Source organism: Engystomops pustulosus, chromosome 1 (genome assembly GCF_040894005.1).
Source record: "Engystomops pustulosus chromosome 1, aEngPut4.maternal, whole genome shotgun sequence".
Lineage (NCBI taxonomy): Eukaryota > Metazoa > Chordata > Amphibia > Anura > Leptodactylidae > Engystomops > Engystomops pustulosus.
This window is the reverse complement of record NC_092411.1, coordinates 194,453,215-194,476,483: the sequence shown is the minus strand read 5'-3', so window position 1 is coordinate 194,476,483 and position 23,269 is coordinate 194,453,215. Positions and strand designations below refer to the sequence as shown.

Below are 23,269 nucleotides of genomic sequence, written 5' to 3'. Positions count from 1 at the left end.
GGAAGTAGGCGGCCACTATATGCATGTATAGTGTGTTGATGTGCTGTCTAGTTTGTTTTTGTCTTCGAATGTTGTTTTGTCAATCATGTTTGTTAATGCTCTAATATGTAGATTTTTCTGCATCCTATGTAAAGCGCTACAGAATTTGATGGCATTATATAAATAAAGATTAATATTCTTATTATTATTATTATTATCCTAGGTGTCACAGCATACATATGGTACGACCTTGCCCTATCAGTTGATTTAATTTCACGTAAACACGTTACCACAAGTTCGACCAACAAAACATACCCACCGTGAACTCAGCGGTAGTGTCACCCTGTGACGTGTATTGTTAGTATCAATAGATAGAGTCAATAATGGAGTCAATAATTCTGTATTAAATAAGTGTCACAGTCCTCTGTTTGGTTGTGGGGGGGGAGCAATGTTTTTTGTTTGCATCTCCAGTCATGACAGAATGATTTACCCTCACGGATCCAAACGCTTCTTTCTTTTTTACAACAATTTAACAACAGGAAGGCCCTGGGTTAAGTACAGGATAGATTCTTTAGGTTTGTACATTTAATAATAGTAATTTCAAACAAAATGTTTTTTTTTTGTTCCGGTGACAATTGGATTTTCAAAACTTTGTGCTGTCATGGAAACAAGGATTAACAATAAAGCTTCATTACAGACACTTTATACCTAATCATTGCAGCCTGGGACTAAAATAAAGGATCTGGAGAGCTTTACCAGAGGTCATAGTGGGCAAAGAGGTCCGTCTGTAACTAGGGGCATCTGTAAGCCGGGGGCCGCCTGTATATTGGGTCTTACAGGTTTTGGTTTTTAATGGTAATAACGCAGATGTGCATAATGACAGTAAAGGACTAGCACAAGTTTAAAGGGGTATTCCAGGAATCAGCATAATTTATATACAAATGGGTCCTTAAAATATAAGCTAATATGTAATTAGTTCTTATTTAAAATTTTGCTCCCTTTAGCAGAAAAATGCTGGTGACATAGACTGTAATGAAGAATTAAAATGCTACGGCCCTTTAATCAGTCCGTTAATTTCGTCCGCGCGGTCCGTTGCAGAGCATACACAGGTCAGAAGATGGCCGCTGGTCACATGTCCACATCACATGTTCTGCACCTGCCTGGGCAGGTCATGTGATCACCACTACGTTTGGCTCTAGTCAGTTGGTTGCAGTGCACCCAGTATGGCCAGTGGTGTGGTGTTGGCAGTTACACATCATTACTATGGTAACAGAGCAAGAAAACATGTTACATCATCACTAGGAGCAGAGCATTAGAGGTAGGTGGAGTTACTGAGAACTAAAGGATCTTGGGACTTATAGTTTCCAGTGGCAGCCATCTTGGTGATAACTTTAGAGAGGCCATAAAATTTTGTGAATCATAAAATCAAACTATATAAGCTCCATTTTGTGACTAATGACATTGAGTTTTGTTGTATTAATTTATTTATATCATCATGGGTTTTTGTACCAGACGTTCATATTCCCGAATACCCCTTTAAACAGAGCTTCAGATAACCCTGGAGATCCTCTCATATCAGGCTGGGATAGACACTTACTCAAATAATACTTTGAAATGTGTACACTTTACTGCCAAATTTATTAAACTTCCACATATCAAAGTAATTTAAAGCTAGACGTTTTAATAGAGCAAACTGCCTGTTAAGCGATGAAAACTCGCAGGCGGCTGTCAGCCACCAGGAACGTTCATTCTCTATATATGGCAGCTTTTTATTTCACAGCTACCCATTGTTGAGTTACAGGAAAGACAATTTATCACTAAAATTGTGGCCTGAAATTATATTTTCAATCTTCTCTATGGAAGTAATGGAATGAATAGTTTTAATAATGTATTCTAGTATTGTCATTTCCTGACTGCCCACTCATGGCTAGAAGCAGAAGTTCTGTGCTTTCCCTGTAAACCAAACCTGGCTAGAAATATCATCATTCTATATTTGTACATTATTATTATTGTCTTTTGCAACAATCCTTCTACCAGAATTGAGAAGAAGCAAAACAGAAAGTATTTTATGGGTAAATTATCATAGGACACAAAGGGGCACATGTATCATAGTTTCAGCTAGCCAAATTGTCTAATTTTAGCAACTTTTGCAGTTTTTGTGCCATTTTTGCGACTTTTAACTCTGCTCTTTTTCAAGTATGCCTTGGTCTGCACATTGTGTAGTGTACCTCATGTATCTTAGTTTTCCAGATGTTCCGTGTGACTTTTTACCGTTTTTGCGCCATTTTTGGCACAATTCTGCACCTGGTCCAGGGCAGGTGCAAAGAATGGACCCGATTTCAACATGTTTATTGGAATTATTTCACATGCTTTAACTGTTTAACATTTTGCACAGTAACCTATTTTGTCAAAATTTTTAATTTTTTTTTTTAATTGGTTACTTCTAAGGGTGAGGTCACATGTAGCAGTTTAATTGCGTTTATAATGCATTTTGAAACTGATTATAACAGCTGAGGGGAGGTGATTTGCCTTATTTCATTACTGTTAACATTTGCATTTACAAAACACTGTTAACATTGCGTTTACTATGTGTGTTTGTAAATTCAAATGTTAACAGTAATGTAGTTAGGAATATCCACTCTCCTCAGCTCAAAAAGAAGCCAAAATGTGTGCCTGCCGGATAGGAAAAACTGAACATGTATCACAAGTAAAAAGACAGGATCATACATAAGGTGCAAAAACTAGCCGCCAAATGTCTCTAAAATTCACCTCAGAGAGACAAAACTATGATACATGTGCCCCAAAGAGTAGAAAAGCTACTATGATGAAATATACATATAATGGAAAATTTGGCCTCTACTATTTCACGCATCATGATGGATGGGATTAAGCTTGTATGGAGAGAGCTCAAAGGGTGAGCCTTTTCCAAAAAGGCATTAGCTGACACAGCCAAACCTGTAAATTGATAAGGTACTTGGGGCAGAGATGCACCATCCATGAGGCGAATGGAACATGTTGCCTCAGGCAGCACCACCTGCAGCAAAAGAAGGACAGCATCAGGGGTGCAGTTATCTGCTGCAAAGCAGGACCTGTCACTTAAAAAACAGGCAGTTATGGTTCCATAGGTTTGCTCTTAAGTTGAATTTGTATGCAAGTCGAAACTGTATATTTTATAATTGTAGATCCAGACCAAAAAAATTTTTTCCCCAGTCACAATTGGAGTTTCAAAATTTTTTGCTTATCAAGGATTATCAATAAAGCTTCATTACAGATACCTTACAGCTGACATTGCAGCCTGGGACTATAGTAAAGCATTCAGACAGCTTCACCAGAGGTCACAGTGGGCAGAGGGGTCAGATTTTTACTAGGGGCTGTCTGTAAGTCAGGTGTCCTTAAGTAGGGGACCGCCTGTAGTGTCTCTTCACACCTGTTGTTAGCATGGATGTGAGACACTGCATGGAGAACCCACTTACTAAAAAAAAGTTTCGGTTCCCCCCTGACTTGGATATTTCTTGATTAGGAAATTCTCTGCATAATTAGTGCCTTTTGTTGCTATGGGCATGATCTGAAATCATAGCTAGATTTTATCCCATCACACCTGCAAATATCTGGTTGTTTATGAGCTATGTCTGTGTTACCTTACTCTTTCTAAAGATTATAATGTGAATTTGTGTACAAAATACGGCAAACTCTTTAGTTAGATACCCAGGAAGGGATTTACGATTCCTGTCACTGCTCCAAGCTGCCACCATCCATTAGGACAATGCATCATGAAATAATATAGGAAAACATGGTAATATAGGCATTAAAGAAACCCGTCAGGAGGATTTAGGCCCCCACAACAAAATCCTAGAACAATGTATTCAAATGACCTGTAACAAGTCAGGTGGAGAAGTAAAGGTACGTTATCCAGGGGTGGGTTAAGACTGCCATGAGCCTTGGGCTATATGAATATTATAGCCTCTACAAGTCTGGAATTCACTTCCTGCATATGGTAGTAGAATCAAGCAAGCTTCTTAGGAAACGGAGGTTGTGCCCTGCTTTCAATCTGCGGTTTCCGGCCCTTTGGAGAACCTTCTGTACATATGTATTGAGAGCAGGAACAAATGTGCAAGAATGGGTTAAGGTCCTATCATGGGCCCTCTAGAAGGCTTGGACTCTGGGTTACTGCCCAAACCCCCTAAATTTTAATTCACTACTGATGTCATCACAAGTTTGGCAGCATCTGTTGAAGATTTATATTCAATCATTTTTATTGGATTTTAGATTTAAACTAATAACATTACAACATTCAGTCATATTGCAATAACATTACAAAGAAAAGATATTACAAGAACAGTGTATACAATGTGGGTGGGGAGTTAAAGGACACTGCTGGTGCTCTGAGAAATTATTCTAATTGTGACATTTCCAACCACGATAGGTTGGATGAGCTCGCTAGTGCCATCAGTTCCTGGTGGGATGGGATCAGTGCTTCTCCTAACATATCACACATGCGGAGATCCTCATGTATTGATCGGCCCAGAAATTTGGTTTTTGCAAGCGCAGGTTGAAAATTGGGGTTATGAAAAAGAGGCGTGAGGGGGCTTAGAGGGCGGGACAGTATCCTACATTTATTGAGCATTTAATAGCTTCAAGGTTTGGGCCAGGAATAATGTTTGAGAATCGATCTCAACGTGTTGCGAGGAAATCCACGGCAGAACCTTTATGGGGATTGGTGAGCTATATTGCTCTAGCCTGACCCATTGCTTGGAGTGCAGATGGTAGTGCCAGTCGAGAGTACGTACAAGGAGGGCTGCCTGGTGGTATAACTTAAAGTTGGGAAGCCCCACCCCTCCTGCCAGTTTGGATCTGGTCAAAAATCTCCAGCCAATCCGAGGTCTAGCTGTGCCCCAAACAAAGCGAATGAGGGCCGTTCTGAGTGACTTAAAAAATGATGAGGGGGGGACAATCGCGACTTCCTGGAAAGTATAGAGAAATCGAGGTAGGATGTCCATTTTTATTACATTTATGCGCCCAAACCAGGACAGCTGTTTCCTATTGTACCCTGTGAGCTCTCTCATTGTGCGCTCCAGTAATGGTAGATAATTAAGAACATACAATTTCGACAGGTCTGTTGGGACTTAGATTCCTAAGTATTTAATTGACGTGTAAAATTATAAATGAACACAGATGTACGCTATATGACCAAAGATATACAATTTTATTAATAATGCAAAAAGAGCACAGCAAGAACAAACAACAATAAAAACCATTAAAAAGTGTGCAAAGCACACAAATTCAACAGGCAGAGCCACCCAGCATATGATAGTGCTGGTTGCTCTGCACACCACCAGCTCCCCCTACCTGCAGAGAACCCCCTCCTCTGCACAAGTGTAAGGCAATGTACGATGATGAATCAGTTGGAAAAAACCTTGCTATGTCCCAAAACCAAGGTGCGGTTTGACTAAGTGTACAAATGTACAAAGTCTGGGGGGAAAAAAAACCCAAGATACTAAAAAAAAGTGTGATGGGCGCTAGCCCAGGGTCCACGCTCGGTTTTACCTGTAAAGATGGCAAAGTCCTGTCGTAGAATGCGGTGGGGGGAAGGAGAAGAGCTGGGGAGAAGACCCCACGCCTATCGCTAGTCGCCTAGCTTCCTCAGGGGTCAAGACCCCTGAGACCCCTGAGGAAGCTAGGCGACTGTAAAATTGTATATCTTTGGTCATATAGCGTACATCTGTGTTCATTTATAATTTTAGTAGTTTTTGGTACAGCTTTGGCCGCCATTGTATGCTTTTTACTTTAGTGGTGCCGATCCCAGTCTCTAATCCTCCTTTAATTGACGTGTGGCGCCAGCAGAAAGGGAAACTAGTTCTAATCAGGTGAGTATCTTCTATGGGCAGCGATATGTTCAACATCTCTGACTTGCTAAAATTGATTTTGAAATTACTCAGCTGACTGTATCTTTCAAATTCTTTGAGTAAAGATGGAAGGGAGATCCTGGGTTGGGATACATATAACAAAAGGTCATCTGCAAAAAGAGACAGTTTGTATTGGCGCTGTCCTACCTGTATGCCCTTGATGTCGGGGTTGTTCCTGATTGCAGTAGCCAGATGCTCCATGACAATCACATAGAGAAGGGGGGAAAGGGGGCACCCTTGAATCATTCCGTTTTTTATGTGTATAGGCTGCGAAAAAAACCCATTTGCTCTAACTCTAGCTGTGGGGCATTTGTATAATGCTAGGATCCTCCCCAAAAATTTTGGGTCCAGCCCGAGTTGTTTAAGGGCAGCAGTCATGAAGCCCCAATTTACCCTATTGAAGGCCTTCTCTGCGTCTATCGAAAGGAGACAGGAGGGGATAGATCTCTTCTGAGCATGTTTTATCAAGAGGAATGTCTTGTTCAAGTTATCCCTCTTTAGGTCTAGGTCCACAGCTTTAGGTCCACATTTAGAAGTAAGATGGGCCGATAACTTGCGGGCGATAAAGGATCTTTGTCTGGCTTTAACAGGACACTGGTATTTGCCTCTAGGGACTGAGGATGAAAGGACGAGGATTGGGGAATTGCATTGAAGACCTTCGTCAGAAATGAAGATAGGGGACCTCTGAATAACTTAAAGAATGCCGGCGAAAAGCCGTCAGGGCCTGGGCTCTTTCCCGCCGGAGTGTTCTTAATAGCCTCAGAAATTTCTTGCTCACTGAAGTCGGATTCCAAAGTCTCGACTTCGTCCTCCTCTAAGGAAGGTATGGCCGTTTCTCTAATGTAGGTGTCTCTGTTGAAGATTTATGATGAAGTACTAGTCATGAGAAACTTAATTCAAGCCAGGAGGCATCAGACCCCTGTGATTCCTCAGATAATTTTAATGCAGTGTTCAAAGTTCTTTTTCTGGGTTATGCTGAACCTCCAAGAGTATATGGAAGACTTTGTTGTGATCATGTGCAAGAGAAGAAAAAGAACAGACTAAGAGGGGGCAATTATGAGTGCTTTCACCTATTGCCAAATACACTATATAAACCCTTATATGTGGAAGGAATCATATCGAGTGATGAGCAGACACAGGGGATTTCGGGAGCCTGGAGTAAAAGTCTGTACCCGAATCCAAACTGTCAACTGTTGCCCTTTTTTCTTTTGTCACTGTCATTTGTAACAGGTTGGTAACAGCTTGTTTTTGCCTAAATCCTCATGACAATTTCCCTTTAATAAATCCGTCTTTGCAATAATCCAATTGATTCCAATAAAACAGTAAATATGTCATTCTAAAAGGTTTATTGGTTGAAACAAGCAAACAAATGATGTAGATTTTGTATAATACATGTGTCTTAGGTAATGCATTCTCAGCAATCTTATAGTAGAGGGATGTGTGTCAATGAGGTTGATAAACTTACATGTATTATGATGATGTATCATACAAAACAGCGCAGTAGGTAAAATAAATAGCAGATTTCACAAAATACCTTGAATGCAGAATCATCATAAGAAACAGGAGTGTATATGGCTAGTAAATGCAAACATTCTTCTATCACAATTTACTCATAAAACTGAAAGGGACTGCTTTATTCAGCTGATAGTGGTAGAGTATAAAAAAATATATCTCTATAAATCATGTTCAAAGGGTTGTCCAGTTTATACCAATAGACCGCAAGGGTAAAGAACGTAAGCTGTTTACCTCAGCGGACTCACCATGACCACAATGACCCCATTGACAGTGATTATGCCTTTTGCTTGACTGGTGTTTATGGAGACTTCATAGAACCCTGGTTATATCCTCATCATGCGCTAGTTATGTAATTTCTAGGGATAATCCAAAGATGAGAAGGTTCATTAAGGAGACTATCTATTTTGGGCAATCCGTTTAAGAAGGCACATCAAAAATAAAGATATAATAGTGTATCATATTGATTGGACATGGAGTAGAAACCATTTATGAAAATCCGAAGCGCCTCCTCCCGGTATATGAAGCACAACACATTAATATCAGAGTGGGGGTTTTTATGCATTTGTTTTGTCACTTAGTGAATTACAATATACAGTGTTGTCCATGTATTGAATGGTCAGGAGACATTCTCCAGAGTGGGACACCTCCAATGAAAAACACCTCTCTACAGAGAAGTACATTAAAATCACAGTGAAACCACTAAAGCTATTAAAATTATTTCTGAAACTAGTCAAAACTAACTATTACGGTATGTTTGTTTAGGAAAAGTTGGGGCTCCAGAAAAAATCAGCACCGGATTCAGAGGAGAAGCACCCAGTAAAGGATGTAAAAGACTGGTGAATGTTCTGGTGGAAAAAGTCACAATTTTGAAAGAAGGTATATGGAGTAATACTGTGATCCAGTAAAGCTATAAAATGCCTCATATTGTCCACTAGTTGAGAAGAAGGTAGAAATGAGCTTGATCACATAGTTACAAGGGGCTACACTTTCAATATTATTTAGTGCAACCATCATGTCCTGCGTTGTAGTACTTACCTCTATTGGTTACATACTGCAGAAAGTGCTCATATGACCCCTTGCATGAGTGGAAAGTACCTGTGTTGTATTAAAAGGCTGTAAATAGTAAACTGCAGCCCCGGGAAAGCAAATCAAGTTGTTGCTAGGTAGCCTGACCTCACACATGTCGCTCAGTATAGAACAGGCTAAGGCATATACAATTATTACCCATCATATTGTGTGTATCTTGGATATAAATCAACCAGATAATTGTAGAATATTAAGTATCAATTAGCCTAATTATTATTGTGTACTAGGCTACATACACACGACGTGTCCAGTTTCAGTGGTGGGAAACAACCGTCCTGTGTGTCATTGGCAATAAGAAAAGACTGCACAGGTCAAGTGATGGGCAGGATTAGGATTTGCTCTATCTTTTGCGTCTCAAACATTTGGCTCAGGTGCGGTGCCATGTATGTGAATAAGGACCTGTGTGATCTGTAGAAAATATGTCTAACACACATCTCTAATTTCTATCTGTGTGCATGAGTCCTTACATAAACAGGAAAAAAAAAATTGCATTGTAAAATGAAAAAGACAGAAACTTTGAAAAAAAGGAATCAATCACTAAGAAGAGTAAGGTGGATGGTCAGGCAATAACCTCCAACCTAAACTGCCCTATCTAGTGCAATATTTGTCTATTATTCCCCCGTTTATAGCAATCACCATGTACATAACATTCTTAATGTTCGATAATGACCAGCAAACTGTCTTCATAATAAGTCAATATTAGAGACTTATCTATCATAATAATAATTGCTATTTATATAATAGATGTTCTTCAAGTGCTGCACAACACGATTCTATGGGGTTCTTACAAAGTGCATTAAAATGTCAATACTCCATAAAAGAATTGGTAACATGCTATGTTCATATGTTTCATATGTGCAAAACCGCTCTTTCATTAAAAAATAGATATTTATTCATTCTTAAATAAGGCTAGTATCAGGATCAGTATGTGGAATCATAACCTATGTGATTTATCTAATCCAATAGACAGAGATGAATGCAGATTATACAGAATAGTAGAGATGTTTCACTTTGGTTTTCAGTTCATGAGTTTGTTCATTATACAGCAGATATACAATGTTATAGGTCATGTCAGCAGGCCTGAGGATTTCAAGGGAAAGTGTATTTGTTGCTCTGATCCTGCACAACAATAAGACCGATATCTTGTTCTTCTGTAGCAGAGTTCTTCTCTCATGAGTCATCATAGAGAGGATTGTTGTAGTTTCCTAGCGACCCATAATCCTGGTCTTCCAGTAGTCTTCCATAAGATGAATGTCTATAAAATATAAGTAAAGTAATATTGTTGTTGGATTGAAAATAATAATGCAGCAAAAACAAGTTCTTAAAGGGAACCTGTCACCAGGGATGTAATTTTTAGCTGGTGACATGTTCCAAAAGTTTATGCTATGCTATGATGAAGAAAATTCATTTGTCAGCATTCTGAATCATTGCAGTACTTTATCAAACTTTATTTCACATTAACTGGGTCCCTAAGCTGGGGAAGGGGGGGGCACTGGATGTGTGTGAAGGATAGGAGGCTGAGACACAGGCACATAGTCTGTTGTATCTGCTACAAAGTCTCACCACAAAATGCTGGCAGGGGGACAGATGATGTGAAATAATGTTTTATAAAGTAATTAAATGATTCATAAAATTGAGAAAGGCGTTTTTAAAATCAGCATAGCATAGGCTTTTGGAATCTGTCACCAGATAAAAGTGGTATTCCTGGTGACAGGTGCACTTTAAGATATTTGATATTATATTTTAAAGCTGATCTTACACTTATTGAAAGGGTGCAGTGTTCACATAAGTGGTGAGCGGTTACTTGTTTGACAAGGGTGCTGAGAGCATGAGAGCAGGACCCCACTTACCAGATACTGGGTTATCAATATTATAGTCTTTAAAGAGATATTTCCAGTGAAGACAAGCATTTCACAGATATAAGTCCAACCTGTCTCTATCAGTCCTGGTATACACAAGTTCAGTTGCCCCTAGACATGACCCTGTAACTTCTGACTTAGGGTCGGGAATGGCATCTTGGATTTTTGTGTGACAGTCATGGAGCTCTCTCTAGGTAGAACTAGGTGGATCATGAAGTCTCTGCTTAGAGAGTTCCCACCCACACCCTGGAATCTTACACTGAGTGATAGGAGCTAAAACAGCAATAAAACTGAGGAAAATTGAGATTAAAGATTATCTTTGTGTTAACATCACTAGGGGGTTAAGATTTGAGAATTTTTTTCTCATGGAAAAACCTCTTTAAATATAGTCTGTAATTAACACACTGAGAAACTAGTTACTGCTGGTACCGTAGACATAAGATTACACTGGTTACATTAATATCAAGTTTTGCACAACTACAGCTATATTTTTGCCATACCTATTAATGGATCTCATTTAGAGATCCAGAGACTTAACATTAGTCACAACAATAGCCTGTTCGACTGTAATGATAGTAACCAATACAAACTGTAGCACCTCCACACAAATCTCATATATGTGTGAACACAAGTGTATGTATAGTCTCAACTTATATTGGAATCTTATTATATTCCAGATATTGGAAGCAAAAGTTTTACATGACTGGTCCTGAGTACAACTTTGTCAATGAATATATTTAGTGATTCTTTTTACCTACTTTGCCCCCGATATTGACTGCTTAGGTGAGGCTCCATAGACATGTTTTCATTTTCCATTCAAAAAGTGACTACTATACATTACATACATGATCTGGATGCCACTTTCTTTCTCTGATATCACTTCCTGCTCTGCAACTATTGGATGGAGCTACTCACAGACTTCCTGTTGTTCCCTACCCTGCAGGCGGTCCGTACATAATAATGGCAATACTATTAAAAGATAGATCTCTGTCCAATTTCATGTAATTCTCCACATGCTGGAATAATATTAAACAGAGAGATTTCAGTATTACTAGTAGGATGTAAAGAATAAATGAAGGGGGTCAGCAGGGAAGACGGTCTTGGAAATACAACTTCAGCGTAACCCATAGTCCAGGCCTGGCTTTGGCAACATCTCTTGTATGGCTCAGTAACATTCAGACATTTTTATTTTGCCTCTAGCATTAGTAACAAAAGAGACTATCTTATGATTGCAACTATTGTTATTGTTGTTGGCTTACCCACTAAAACTCATTTATATTCTTTTTTTATGGATGTGTTTTCATCTTTTACACTGCTGTTGGGTTCACATAAGTAATTATGTGAAAGAAGTTACAGCCCAATTTCCAGATCAGATATCGTTCCCTTAACACAGCAAGCAGGTGATCTGATGCCAGGTTATTTGCTGACTGCAAGGAACAGGCATACGGCAATTCCTTATTAAAGATAGCGGAAGGGGGTCTGCATTAAGCAAAGTATGAGAGTGCTGATGATGTGCTCTGCAAATAAGGTTCATATACTTGTGATGTTCTATTCCCAGCTTACCAGTAACATGTTTCTTGCCCAACTTTTTTCTAAAACTTATCTGCCTCGGTTAATGATGTGACTTAAATACACAGATCAGGCCACATTATACACTGCTCTAGTTTAATCCTATTCCTATTTGTGGTACATGACCATATAATAAATTACATTTCATATATTATCTAGCTATGTGTTCCTCACCCTCCCCTTTCCATAGGGAGCTGAGTTGAGTCGCGGTAGGAATAGGACCTGCCCTATATATTGCAGTGAAGCAGCATAGCTCAGACATGGTGGGTTAAGACATGGGGGCAGATTTACTTACCCGGTCCATTCGCGATCCAGCGGCGCGTTCTCTGCGCTGGATTCGGGTCCGACTGGGATTTAATAAGGTAGTTCCTCTGCCGTCCACCAGGTGGCGCTGCTGCGCTGAAAAGCATCTGAACGCGCCGGAATTCACCGAGACCGGCTGAGTGCAGGTAAGCGCGTCCCGAGCGACACATTTTCCGTTATAAATGCGGTGGTTTTCCGAATACGTCGGCTTTTCGTTCGGCCATGCCCCCCGATTTCCGTCGCGTGCATGCCAGCGCCGATGCGCCCCAATCCGATCGCGTGCGCCAAAATCCTGGGGCAATTCAGGTACAATCGGCGCAAATCGGAAATATTCGGGTAACACGTCGGGAAAACGCGAATCGGGCCCTTAGTAAATGACTCCCATGGTGTGCTCACCGCACCGTGCATAATCACCTCTATGGCAGCTGTGAGCTAGCAGATGTGCACGGAGACTAAGACCTTATGTACACGTACATGTGCTAGCCCAGGCCGTAACCCCCGCCACATCGCTGCTCACCCTTCTCCATAAAAAGCCAAGTGGCCGACACCGATAGATGGCAAAGTATAGGACATGTCCCATATGTTGCACGTACTTCATCCAGCCAGGTCACTGTACGGTTTGATCTGTCTTTTGTGGATGTACACCACATTTTTAACATGCTTCAATAAAAGCTACATTTTTCCTTTTTTTTTTTTTTTGGAAGTGCTGGAGAACATTGTTTCTTTTTTGTATTCACCGTACCGTGTCCAAGTTCCACCAACTTATCTGGGGGCAGTGATCTGGCTGCCAATTTTGTGGCCAGATCCTGAACCCCAGAACGGTCATGTGTATGAGGCCTAAATGAGACAAATATGCCTTCATTAAGTTGTGCTGTGACTCCAGGGTACTGTCATCAGTTATTATAAATGTTGTCAGCATTTACTTAATGTAACATTGGTGCTGACACTTCCTTATTCATAGTCCAGGCACTAGCAGAAAGCCAGAAGCCAGGGGTAATTTTTATAATTTCCATTATTAACATTAATGCCCTGACACACTGTCAACCCCCACAGCCGCTATGTACAAAGAGAAGAGCCATGCACTGAGAGAGAGGGAAGGAGAAAGGGTTCATTGCCTAGAGATCCCCTGAACCTCCTGCGGAATAGGTAACTTTTCTATGTAGCAGTAGGTGGGTCCCTAGATTTAATTTCAACACTTACAGCTGTGTCAGTGTTACCCTATGCTTATGCATAATGTTACAAAACTGCTTCCTAATATAAAAGTACTATATAAAAAAAAAAAATGCATCACTGCATCCATAACAACTTGTACAATAATTTACCGACCACAATGTCTAGAATGTGGAAACAGCGACTGCTTGCATCATATTTCAATATAATACAAGGAATCCCACCCTCAGCAGTCAGCTGTAACACAGGACTCAGCATGGTCCATGATTAAAGGCTAATCACGATGAATGTGAAAGAGACTTTAAAAGTACAAACCATCCTACAAAAAACAACTCCCCAACCTAAAACTGTAATGGCTCTTAAAAGATGGAGATGCAAAGTGCTTTTTCCACAAAATTAAACACAGGAAAAAGAAATATTGTTTATTGTCATAATCATACTTATCCACAGAATAAAAGTTAGATGTTATTTATTCTCAATGTAAGGGTTGAAAATGTTGATTGTAAAATGTATCTCAACCCCCCAAATAAAGCCCTCATTCAAGAATATTAAGAAAAATTAGAAATTTAATGGCTTGTAAAGTCCACCAATAAAAACACCAAAAAATCATAATATCTGGCTAAACTGTATTCAACTGGCTAATCCAGTATCCAACCTAGTGATTAGTGACAAAATACTGGCAAAAACTAAACACAGTTTATATATTCTCTCTGCACAATGTTCATTTCTGAAAAATAAATAATTGAATAGCTAAGGCTTAAAATCTTCACTTTCAACTTGCCAAAATCATTGAATTATGTTTGTTGGGGTTTGGCTAAAATGAAAATCTTGATTTTTCCACACCAAATCCTGATTCTTGATTTATATCTAGCATATTCCCATAATCTGCAGGGCTGTCTTCTCACAGTGACATGACTTGGTATGACATATTGGACACTCCTGTTCAAATAAAGTCACCTTCTTGAGACTGTGATACATATTAATGGCCAACTGAAATATAAGATGTTACGATCAAGCTTTCGGGGCATCTTAGGTCCCAATCTCAAGAAGACTTTAGAGACAAGACTTTATATGACCTGTCAAAAGCAACAGGAATTTCTTCAACTGGCTAAGGCTGGATTCACACGACCGGTGCCTGCCGTACCGTAGCACGGCGGGCACACGGCAGCGTGCGGGGAGAGGAGGAGGAGAGCGCTGCTCACCCCCGCCCCTCTCCATAGGGATATATGGCGCACTGCGCCGTATGCCCTGAAAAAATAGGACATGTCCTATTTTTTCACGGGGCACGGAGCAGTACGGTGCCGCACCCTTAGGGCGCCGCGCGCCCATTGCCGTAATGTGAATGCAGCCTAACACGGTACAAAACTTTTTTTCTTATATTGGACACTAAAATGGCATATGTGCGGATTAAGAGTATCCACAGTTGTTGGCCAATATTGTGTAAGTCACCACATTAGACCACAAATGCACACAGTGCTTCACACCTGAGCTTGGTCTTATTTCCAGGTAAAAGTTTATGTTCACTTGTAGGGTATTTCTAAAACCAAGAAATATGTTATAATAACTATGAGTCTTACTTTTTTTGGTGGCATAAACTGTGTACAACATATTGGGCACTAAACTGCATACTTTTCTGAAAACCGATTTTCACTGGGCATTGGCTATTCATTACTCTATAAGGTCTTTATGATTCCTTGAGTGTCGTAGTTTCCAAAATAAAGTCCTTTTTCAGGAATTCCAGTAGTTTGGTAGCAAATGTGACATAGCACCTGAAATCTGTTGCAGCAAAATCTACCCTTTTATTGGGAACTAGTGCTCTTTCTTCTCCGAGCCCTGACACTATCTGCCACAGCTGTATGTCACCGTGTATTATGTATATACGAATTCAGGAATAATTTCATCACAACCTTTCTGGGCTATTTCCTCTCTCAACTCCTTGTGAAAATGAACATTTTGGGAATATCAGAATATTTATTTGAAGAAAAAAAATATATATATCAATGCTTACTGTTTCTAAATTGCAGCAGCATCTGCCCTCCAAAAGCCAAAATACAATCTCAAACTTATGCAATTATTTTTATTTCTGGATAGATTTCAGGCCATCATCACAGTGCACATTTGTTTTTTTTAATAACTTCTATTCACGTCAATAATTATCATGAGGCCTTCTAGGTAGACCCCCACTATGAGGTTTAGTAGGGTTTGACTCCTTAGCCAACACTAGGACCAAAACCAAGGTTCAAATGAGAGCATGATGGCTTAGGCCATTGATTTTTTATAGGAGTTGGCCTTGCTATTAGCTGCATCCAGAGGTCGCACTAACATTTTTCCAGAAGGGTAAAAATACTCCTCTCACCATTTTTGAGGAGTATTTTTACCCGAGGAGGAGTATGAAAATTTCGGTAATACACATAGCACACTCACACAGCACACGCACACACTCCACACGCACACACTCCACACGCACACACTCCACACGCACACACTCCACACGCACACACTCCGCACGCACACACTCCGCACTCACTCCGCACGCACACACTCCGCACTCACTCCACACGCACACACTCCGCACTCACAGCACACGCACACACTCCGCACTCACAGCACACGCACACACTCCGCACTCACAGCACACGCACACACTCCGCACTCACAGCACACACTCCGCACTCACAGCACACACTCCGCACTCACAGCACACGCACACACTCCGCACACACAGCACACGCACACACTCCACACACACAGCACACGCACACACTCCACACACACTCCACACACACACTCCACACACACACACACACTCCACACACACACACACTCCACACACACACACACTCCACACACACACACACTCCACACACACACACACTCCACACACACTCCACACACACTCCACACACACTCCACACACACTCCACACTCACAGCACACTCACAGCACACGCACACACTCCACACTCACAGCACACGCACACACTCCACACTCACAGCACACGCACACACTCCACACTCACAGCACACGCACACACTCCACACTCACAGCACACGCACACACTCCACACTCACAGCACACGCACACACTCCACACACACTCCACACTCACAGCACACGCACACACTCCACACTCACAGCACACGCACACACTCCACTCACAGCACACGCACACACTCCACACACACACACACTCGCACACACTCCACACACACTCCACACACACTCCACACACACTCCACACACACTCCACACACACTCCACACACACTCCACACACACTCCACACACACTCCACACTCACAGCACACTCACAGCACACTCACAGCACACGCACACACTCCACACACACAGCACCGCACACACTCCACACTCACAGCACACGCACACACTCCACACTCACAGCACACGCACACACTCCACACTCACAGCACACGCACACACTCCACACTCACAGCACACGCACACACTCACAGCACACGCACACACTCCACACTCACAGCACACGCACACACTCCACACACTCCACACTCACAGCACACGCACACACTCCACACACACAGCACCGCACACACTCCACACTCACAGCACCGCACACACTCCACACACACAGCACCGCACACACTCCACACTCACAGCACCGCACACACTCCACACACACAGCACCGCACACACTCCACACTCACAGCACCGCACACACTCCACACTCACAGCACCGCACACACTCCACACACACAGCACCGCACACACTCCACACTCACAGCACCGCACACACTCCACACACTCCACACACACAGCACCGCACACACTCCACACTCACAGCACCGCACACACTCCACACTCACAGCACCGCACACACTCCACACTCACAGCACCGCACACACTCCACACACACAGCACCGCACACACTCCACACTCACAGCACCGCACACACTCCACACACACAGCACCGCACACACTCCACACTCACAGCACCGCACACACTCCACACTCACAGCACCGCACACACTCCACACTCACAGCACCGCACACACTCCACACTCACAGCACCGCACCGCACACACTCCACACGGGACAGGAGGAGGGGGTGAGCGCTGCTTACGCCCTCATACATACAGCATGTACACACATACAGTATATACAGACATGCTGCATACACAAAACAAATACGAATACGTACAGCATAAACACACACAGCACATACACCAACACAGCATATTCATACACTCACAATGTACACACACCATATACACTCACAGCGCAACCGCACACACCATACACAAACAGCACTCACTCACACAGCATATTCATACACTCACAGTGCACACACACCGGCACACACCATACACTCATACAGCATATTCATACACTCACACAGCATATTCATACACTCACAGTGCACACACACCGGCACACACCATACACTCACACAGCATATTCATACACTCACACAGCATATTCATACACTCACAGTGCACACACACCATACACTCACACAGCATATTCATACACTCACAGTGCACACACCGGCACACACCATACACTCATACAGCATATTCATACACTCACACAGCATATTCATACACTCACAGTGCACACACCATACACTCACACAGCATATTCATACACTCACAGTGCACACACCATACACTCACGCAGCATATTCATACACTCACAGTGCACACACACCGGCACACACCATACACTCACACAGCATATTCATACACTCACAGTGCACACACACCGGCACACACCATACACTCACACAGCATATTCATACACTCACAGTGCACACACCGGCACACACCATACACTCACAGTGCACACACACCGGCACACACCATACACTCACACAGCATATTCATACACTCACAGTGCACACACACCCGCACACACCATACACTCACACAGCATATTCATACACTCACAGTGCACACACACACCATACACTCACACAGCATATTCATACACTCACAGTGCACACACACCCCATAAACACACAACAGCACAGCACACACAGACACACCACAGCACACACAGACACACGCACACACACACAGACACACGCACAGAGGGACTTACAGTCGAGGGGAGCGGAGGAGCAGAGGAGTCGAGCAGCGGACGAAGGCCTTCTGATGGGCCGTCTCAATGGCGACCGCGGACGGTACGCCACTGCCCACACGTCTCCCCTGGGGCGGGTGCTCTCACTCCGGCCCGCCCCTAGTCATGTGTCCCGCTGAGCGGTCCAGCGCGCGCTGTGATCGCGCTACTGATATTTCTCTCCTTTGCGGCGCGCGCTGAACCGCTCAGCCTGCGCGCTACAGGGAATAATTGCCAAGCGTAACTTTACGCATGGCAATTATTTTGGGGGGTAATGGCGCCTCATCACGCGTCTATGACGCGTGGTGAGGCGTTAATGCGACCTCTGGCTGCATCCTTATGTCCTTTTTGGTTGGCACGCTGTACTACTGGGTTGCACACTTTAAAAAAGGGTAGGACCCTGAGAAACCCTGAGGCTAATTTATCATTGATTCTTTTGTCTATGTTTAGCGTTGTTTTGGTGAAGCTGTGGTACACATGCTGTTTTTTTACTTTTCATTGTGCCAAATAAACACAGGACAGTGCAAAGTCATAGACTAATTTTTACTTTAGTACATACTTCATGATTTGCGACTTGCCACTTAGGCTAAAGTTTTGGTGCTAATTGATGGCAGATCCCACCCTGGTCTGTGTTCTGCAACTTTTGATGTTTTTTTTGTGACTTTTTAGGCGACTGTCGCAAACAACCCCCATAGCATGAGGCACTGACAGCAGGTTTATCAAGGGCCAAAGCCATTTTATTGAATCTGAGGAGAGCAGAACTACAAACACAGACTTAGAAGGGGCCTGCCTAATAATAAATTACGCCCCATGTTCTTATTTGAAGTATTTTGGGAGCCTGTACATTCCCTTTAAGAACCAATGATTGGTGAGTGTGTATCTGGGGTGACATGTCACATTTCCCATTTATTTCTATATGTTCAAGGGGTTGGCCACTTTACCTCATGTTTTTTGTAATGTGTGGGGAGGGGGACAGAATATTAGGTAATTTACTAATATACATCTATTAATAGTTCTTGATATGTAAAGTGAAGCCTCCTGTGTTTTACATCATCAGCCAGACTTTCTTGTCCATAAAATGGCCGCAGATAGAGGGTCATGTGATCTTATCTGTCCATGAACAATTGCCTTGCCAGCATATTATGATAGTATTCATCATTATAAGATCAAGGTCCTTGCAGGGCAATTGTTCCTAATATCCTGCCCCCACACATAAACACACATTACAAAAGACATGAGGTAAAGTGGCCAACCCCTTTAAGGATTTGGTGTTTCACATCCACACTGTGACCTTCAAACATCATCATGGCTATTATATCTTTACAAGTCCTAGTTAAAAAACTGAATCTTGGAAACACAAACAGAAACAAAGGTCAATAAAAGTCATAAAGATGACAGCAACAGTTACAAGTACATTACATACTGACGATGCCTCTCTATTATGGCTGACACCTAACCTTGGCTGACTCTACTTTATAGACTTCGAAAATGTACTGCACCATGTATTGTAAACTTTCTTATGGGGTTTAGGCCATTAATTTTCTTTAACCCTTTGTAGCATGGACTTGTCAGCTTTATTACCAATATGACATACAAAGTTTTAAATCAATTTACTGATATTATTTTTACTACTTTACTTATTACTAGCACACTCGCTAACTGCATGACATTTCAACTCTCTCTTTTCTAACCCATCCTGTGTCCTCCAGATCCTCCAGATACCAAGCTCCAGGCTTCTCCGCAGTCCCATTTACCTCGGACTTTGTATATAAAATGTAATGGCTGGTTCAAGCAGCAGAATTTTTATTTATTAAATTATTTTTATACTGTTCCCTTATAAAGAATGGCTGGGCCATTATACAAGCTCTTATACCTACTGTGTCACCCCCTTCATTCTCATAGACTGTAAGCTCTTGCAAGTAGGGCCCTCACTCCTTTTGGTCCCTATGACCGTTTCTACTCTGTAATGTAATATTGTATTTGTATATGTCCTCTATGATTTGTAAAGCGCTGCAGAATATGATGGCGTCATATAAATAAAGATTATTATTTTTACTTTTTAACGGATTCCTGCTAATGACCAATAGAGGAGTCAGGCCCTAATTTCTCAGATAAGCTTGATTTCTCTGCCAAGGTTTAGAAGACAGCTAATAATAGTATGTATCCTCTGTCATAGCTAAAATAGTCTGGTGGAGGATTCATCTAGTGAACTCATGTAAACTGACGCTTGTTCCCCAGTTTATCTCACTTTTTTCTATCTGTTGCATTGAAACATGATGATTCTGCTTCCTCCTTCATATACATCATGAAGAAAAATGATTTCTGATATTTGCAGGAAGGTCACAATGGAGCAATACACAACTAAACCCGTGAGAAGCACAACTGGATAATCAATTACAATTAGGGGAAACTAAATTTAGTTTAAACATGATTACATTAGTAAACATGTGTACATGGGACTTTTGGGATTTTTTTAAAATACTGTTTGTTCACACTATTATTTTCTTTTTTATATCTATATAAAAAGTTTTGTAACTTGGTAAATATTTTAATAATCCCTAATAACTTCTAGCATTAGAGCCCAGAGCTACATTCACAATTCTGCCGTTTACTGTTGTAAACAACAGCGGTAGCAACTGCTATGGGGCCCGCAGTATCAGGGGGCACCGGCATCTGGGGTTTTGGCTGTGTATATACTGTATTTGTATGTGTGTGCATATGTGATGTGTATATGCTATATGTCTGTGTATATGATGCATAGCTTTATATGCTGCATGCATGCATGGTGTTTATATACTGTTTGATTGTCGATCACATGTTTGAGTAAATAAATAGGTACATTTTTTAAGTGGTAAGGGGGGTATCATTCAGAAGTCTGCTTTGGGTCCCTGCCTCTCCGTCTTACTCCCCTGATAATATGCCTTGAGGCTATTTGGTTCTACATCCACTACTATACAGAGGATGAAGAAAAGTCTACACTTCCAATCTCACTGAACATGTATTTACTAGAAAACACTGTGGGGCAGATTTATCAAGCAGTCTGAAAGTCAGAATATTTCTAGTTGCCCATGGCAACCAATCATAGCTCAGCTTTCTTTTTAGCAGTACTCATGAATATTTTAAAGGGGAGCTGTGATTGGTTGCCATGGGCAACTAGAAATATTCTGACTTTCAGACAGCTTGCTAAATCTGCCCCTATGACTTCAACCATAAAGCTGACAAAAAATTAAAATCAACTGTTGATTGGAACTCCAGATCACTAGGGAGATTTATCAGAAGTTTCTTAGAGCAGAACTGTTCTAGTTGTCCATGGCAACCAATCAGAACTCGGCTTTCACTTTCCCACAGCTGTTTATAAAATTAAAGCTGAGCTTTGATTGGTTTCCATGGGAAAATTGTTACCTCAGAAACTTAAAATCGCCTCCAGTAAATGATAATAGAATGACAAAATCATCCTAAAATATGATACATATTGCTCTTAGAGGTGTGTGGACAAGTGAAGCATACTGTACCAGTTATTTAGTAATAACCATTTTGCTATACTCTTTGTGTCCATGTTGCTTTCACCTCATGCTTCTGCCTAAGTTAAACAGGGCCACCTAGACAGGTAAAGGCCCTCCACAGAGTCAATAGACCCATCTCCATAAAGGTTTCAAAACTCTGTAGCCTGCATTAGAGCAGTGTTAGGACATGTACAAAAACCAACATTTCTGCTCTAGTAGATACCTGAATTTAGGTTTTGGCATTATAGTCCCAAATTATGACAATTTGAAGCATAATCAAAAAGGAAATGATTCTAAGATTAGGTAACTGGTATTTTTGTAATTCCTATACTTGTGACTGTATGACCAGAGCGGAAACCATGCGTTAACTCTTTGAACATTAATAAAACATTTACCTTATCTTCAAGTAGGCTGCTCCTCCAAATATCACCAGGACAAGGACAATTACTATAACTGTAATGGCAGCAACACTTCCTGCATGAAGAAAAACAGATCATAAAATTATTGTCAGGTCATATACAGAGGTTACAGCTCTTCTTGCTGAAACCATAGAAGAATACTTTCCATAGTTCAATGAAAAGAATGAATGATTGGTATTTTCATAAATCTTACTGGTAAACAACTACATCAAAAGTCCAAGGTTAGCTCTTATAATATAATCAGCATAATAAGATATTTCGCACTGGCATTGAAGGGGTTTTCCCACAAATAAAAATACTCACATATATATTTTCACATTTTAACCCTTACTTTACAATGTTACTACGTGTTATTGCTGTTTTAGCTCCTATCACTCTTCTGGCTGCTCAGTGTAAAATCTCAGGGTGTGGGCGGGGCCTCTCTAAGCAGTCACATTACTATATTATCCATCTAGTTCAATGTGGTTACATTATCAGGGTACAAGGTGTATATGCACTTTCATCTGGCTATTGACATTATACTAACACACTGACACATAGAGAGATGAGATGATTACACAGAGGTTGATAGACCAGTACACTGCTACATCTCACAGATCTGTGCCTGCATTCCCCTTCCCCCAGATCACTTATCTGCTTGTAGCTTGTTGTTTGCGGCCTCTCTCTCTGCTCACCATGTGCTAACAGGATGTAAACCGTGAGTGTCTGTGAGCTCTGTGCTGCCACAAAGCAGAGACCGACAGAATCTCAGCTTCATGATCTCATCCAAGATGGCTGCCACCTAAGAGAAGTTACAGAGTCGTGTCTAGGGGAAACTGAAATTGTGTACAGCAGGATGGATAGAGACAGGTTAAAAATTATATCTGTG

The 23,269-nt window shown here is 41.5% G+C and overlaps 1 protein-coding gene and 1 long non-coding RNA gene across 5 annotated transcripts in view; one reads left to right on the top strand and one right to left on the bottom strand.

The window, feature by feature from the left end:
• The window catches only part of LOC140070539 (uncharacterized), a 91,227-nt gene that overhangs the window by 19,041 nt on the left and 48,917 nt on the right, over window positions 1–23,269 (top strand). For 3 of the 4 annotated variants that reach the window (XR_011848943.1, XR_011848936.1, XR_011848938.1), the window contains exon 2: window positions 8,160–8,273. This is a non-coding gene — a long non-coding RNA (uncharacterized lncRNA). Of the gene's footprint in view, window positions 1–235; window positions 312–8,159; window positions 8,274–23,269 lie in introns of those variants that run through there. The other variant, XR_011848944.1, reaches the window with a different exon arrangement.
• Window positions 7,212–23,269, bottom strand: part of PARM1 (prostate androgen-regulated mucin-like protein 1) — a 68,814-nt gene continuing 52,756 nt past the window's right edge. The window contains exons 3-4 of the mRNA XM_072117163.1: window positions 22,378–22,456; window positions 7,212–9,738 (exon numbers count right to left, since the gene is read on the bottom strand). Coding sequence (XP_071973264.1) covers window positions 9,654–9,738; window positions 22,378–22,456 — 164 coding nt within the window. The 3' untranslated portion in view covers window positions 7,212–9,653. The remainder of the gene's footprint in view (window positions 9,739–22,377; window positions 22,457–23,269) is intronic.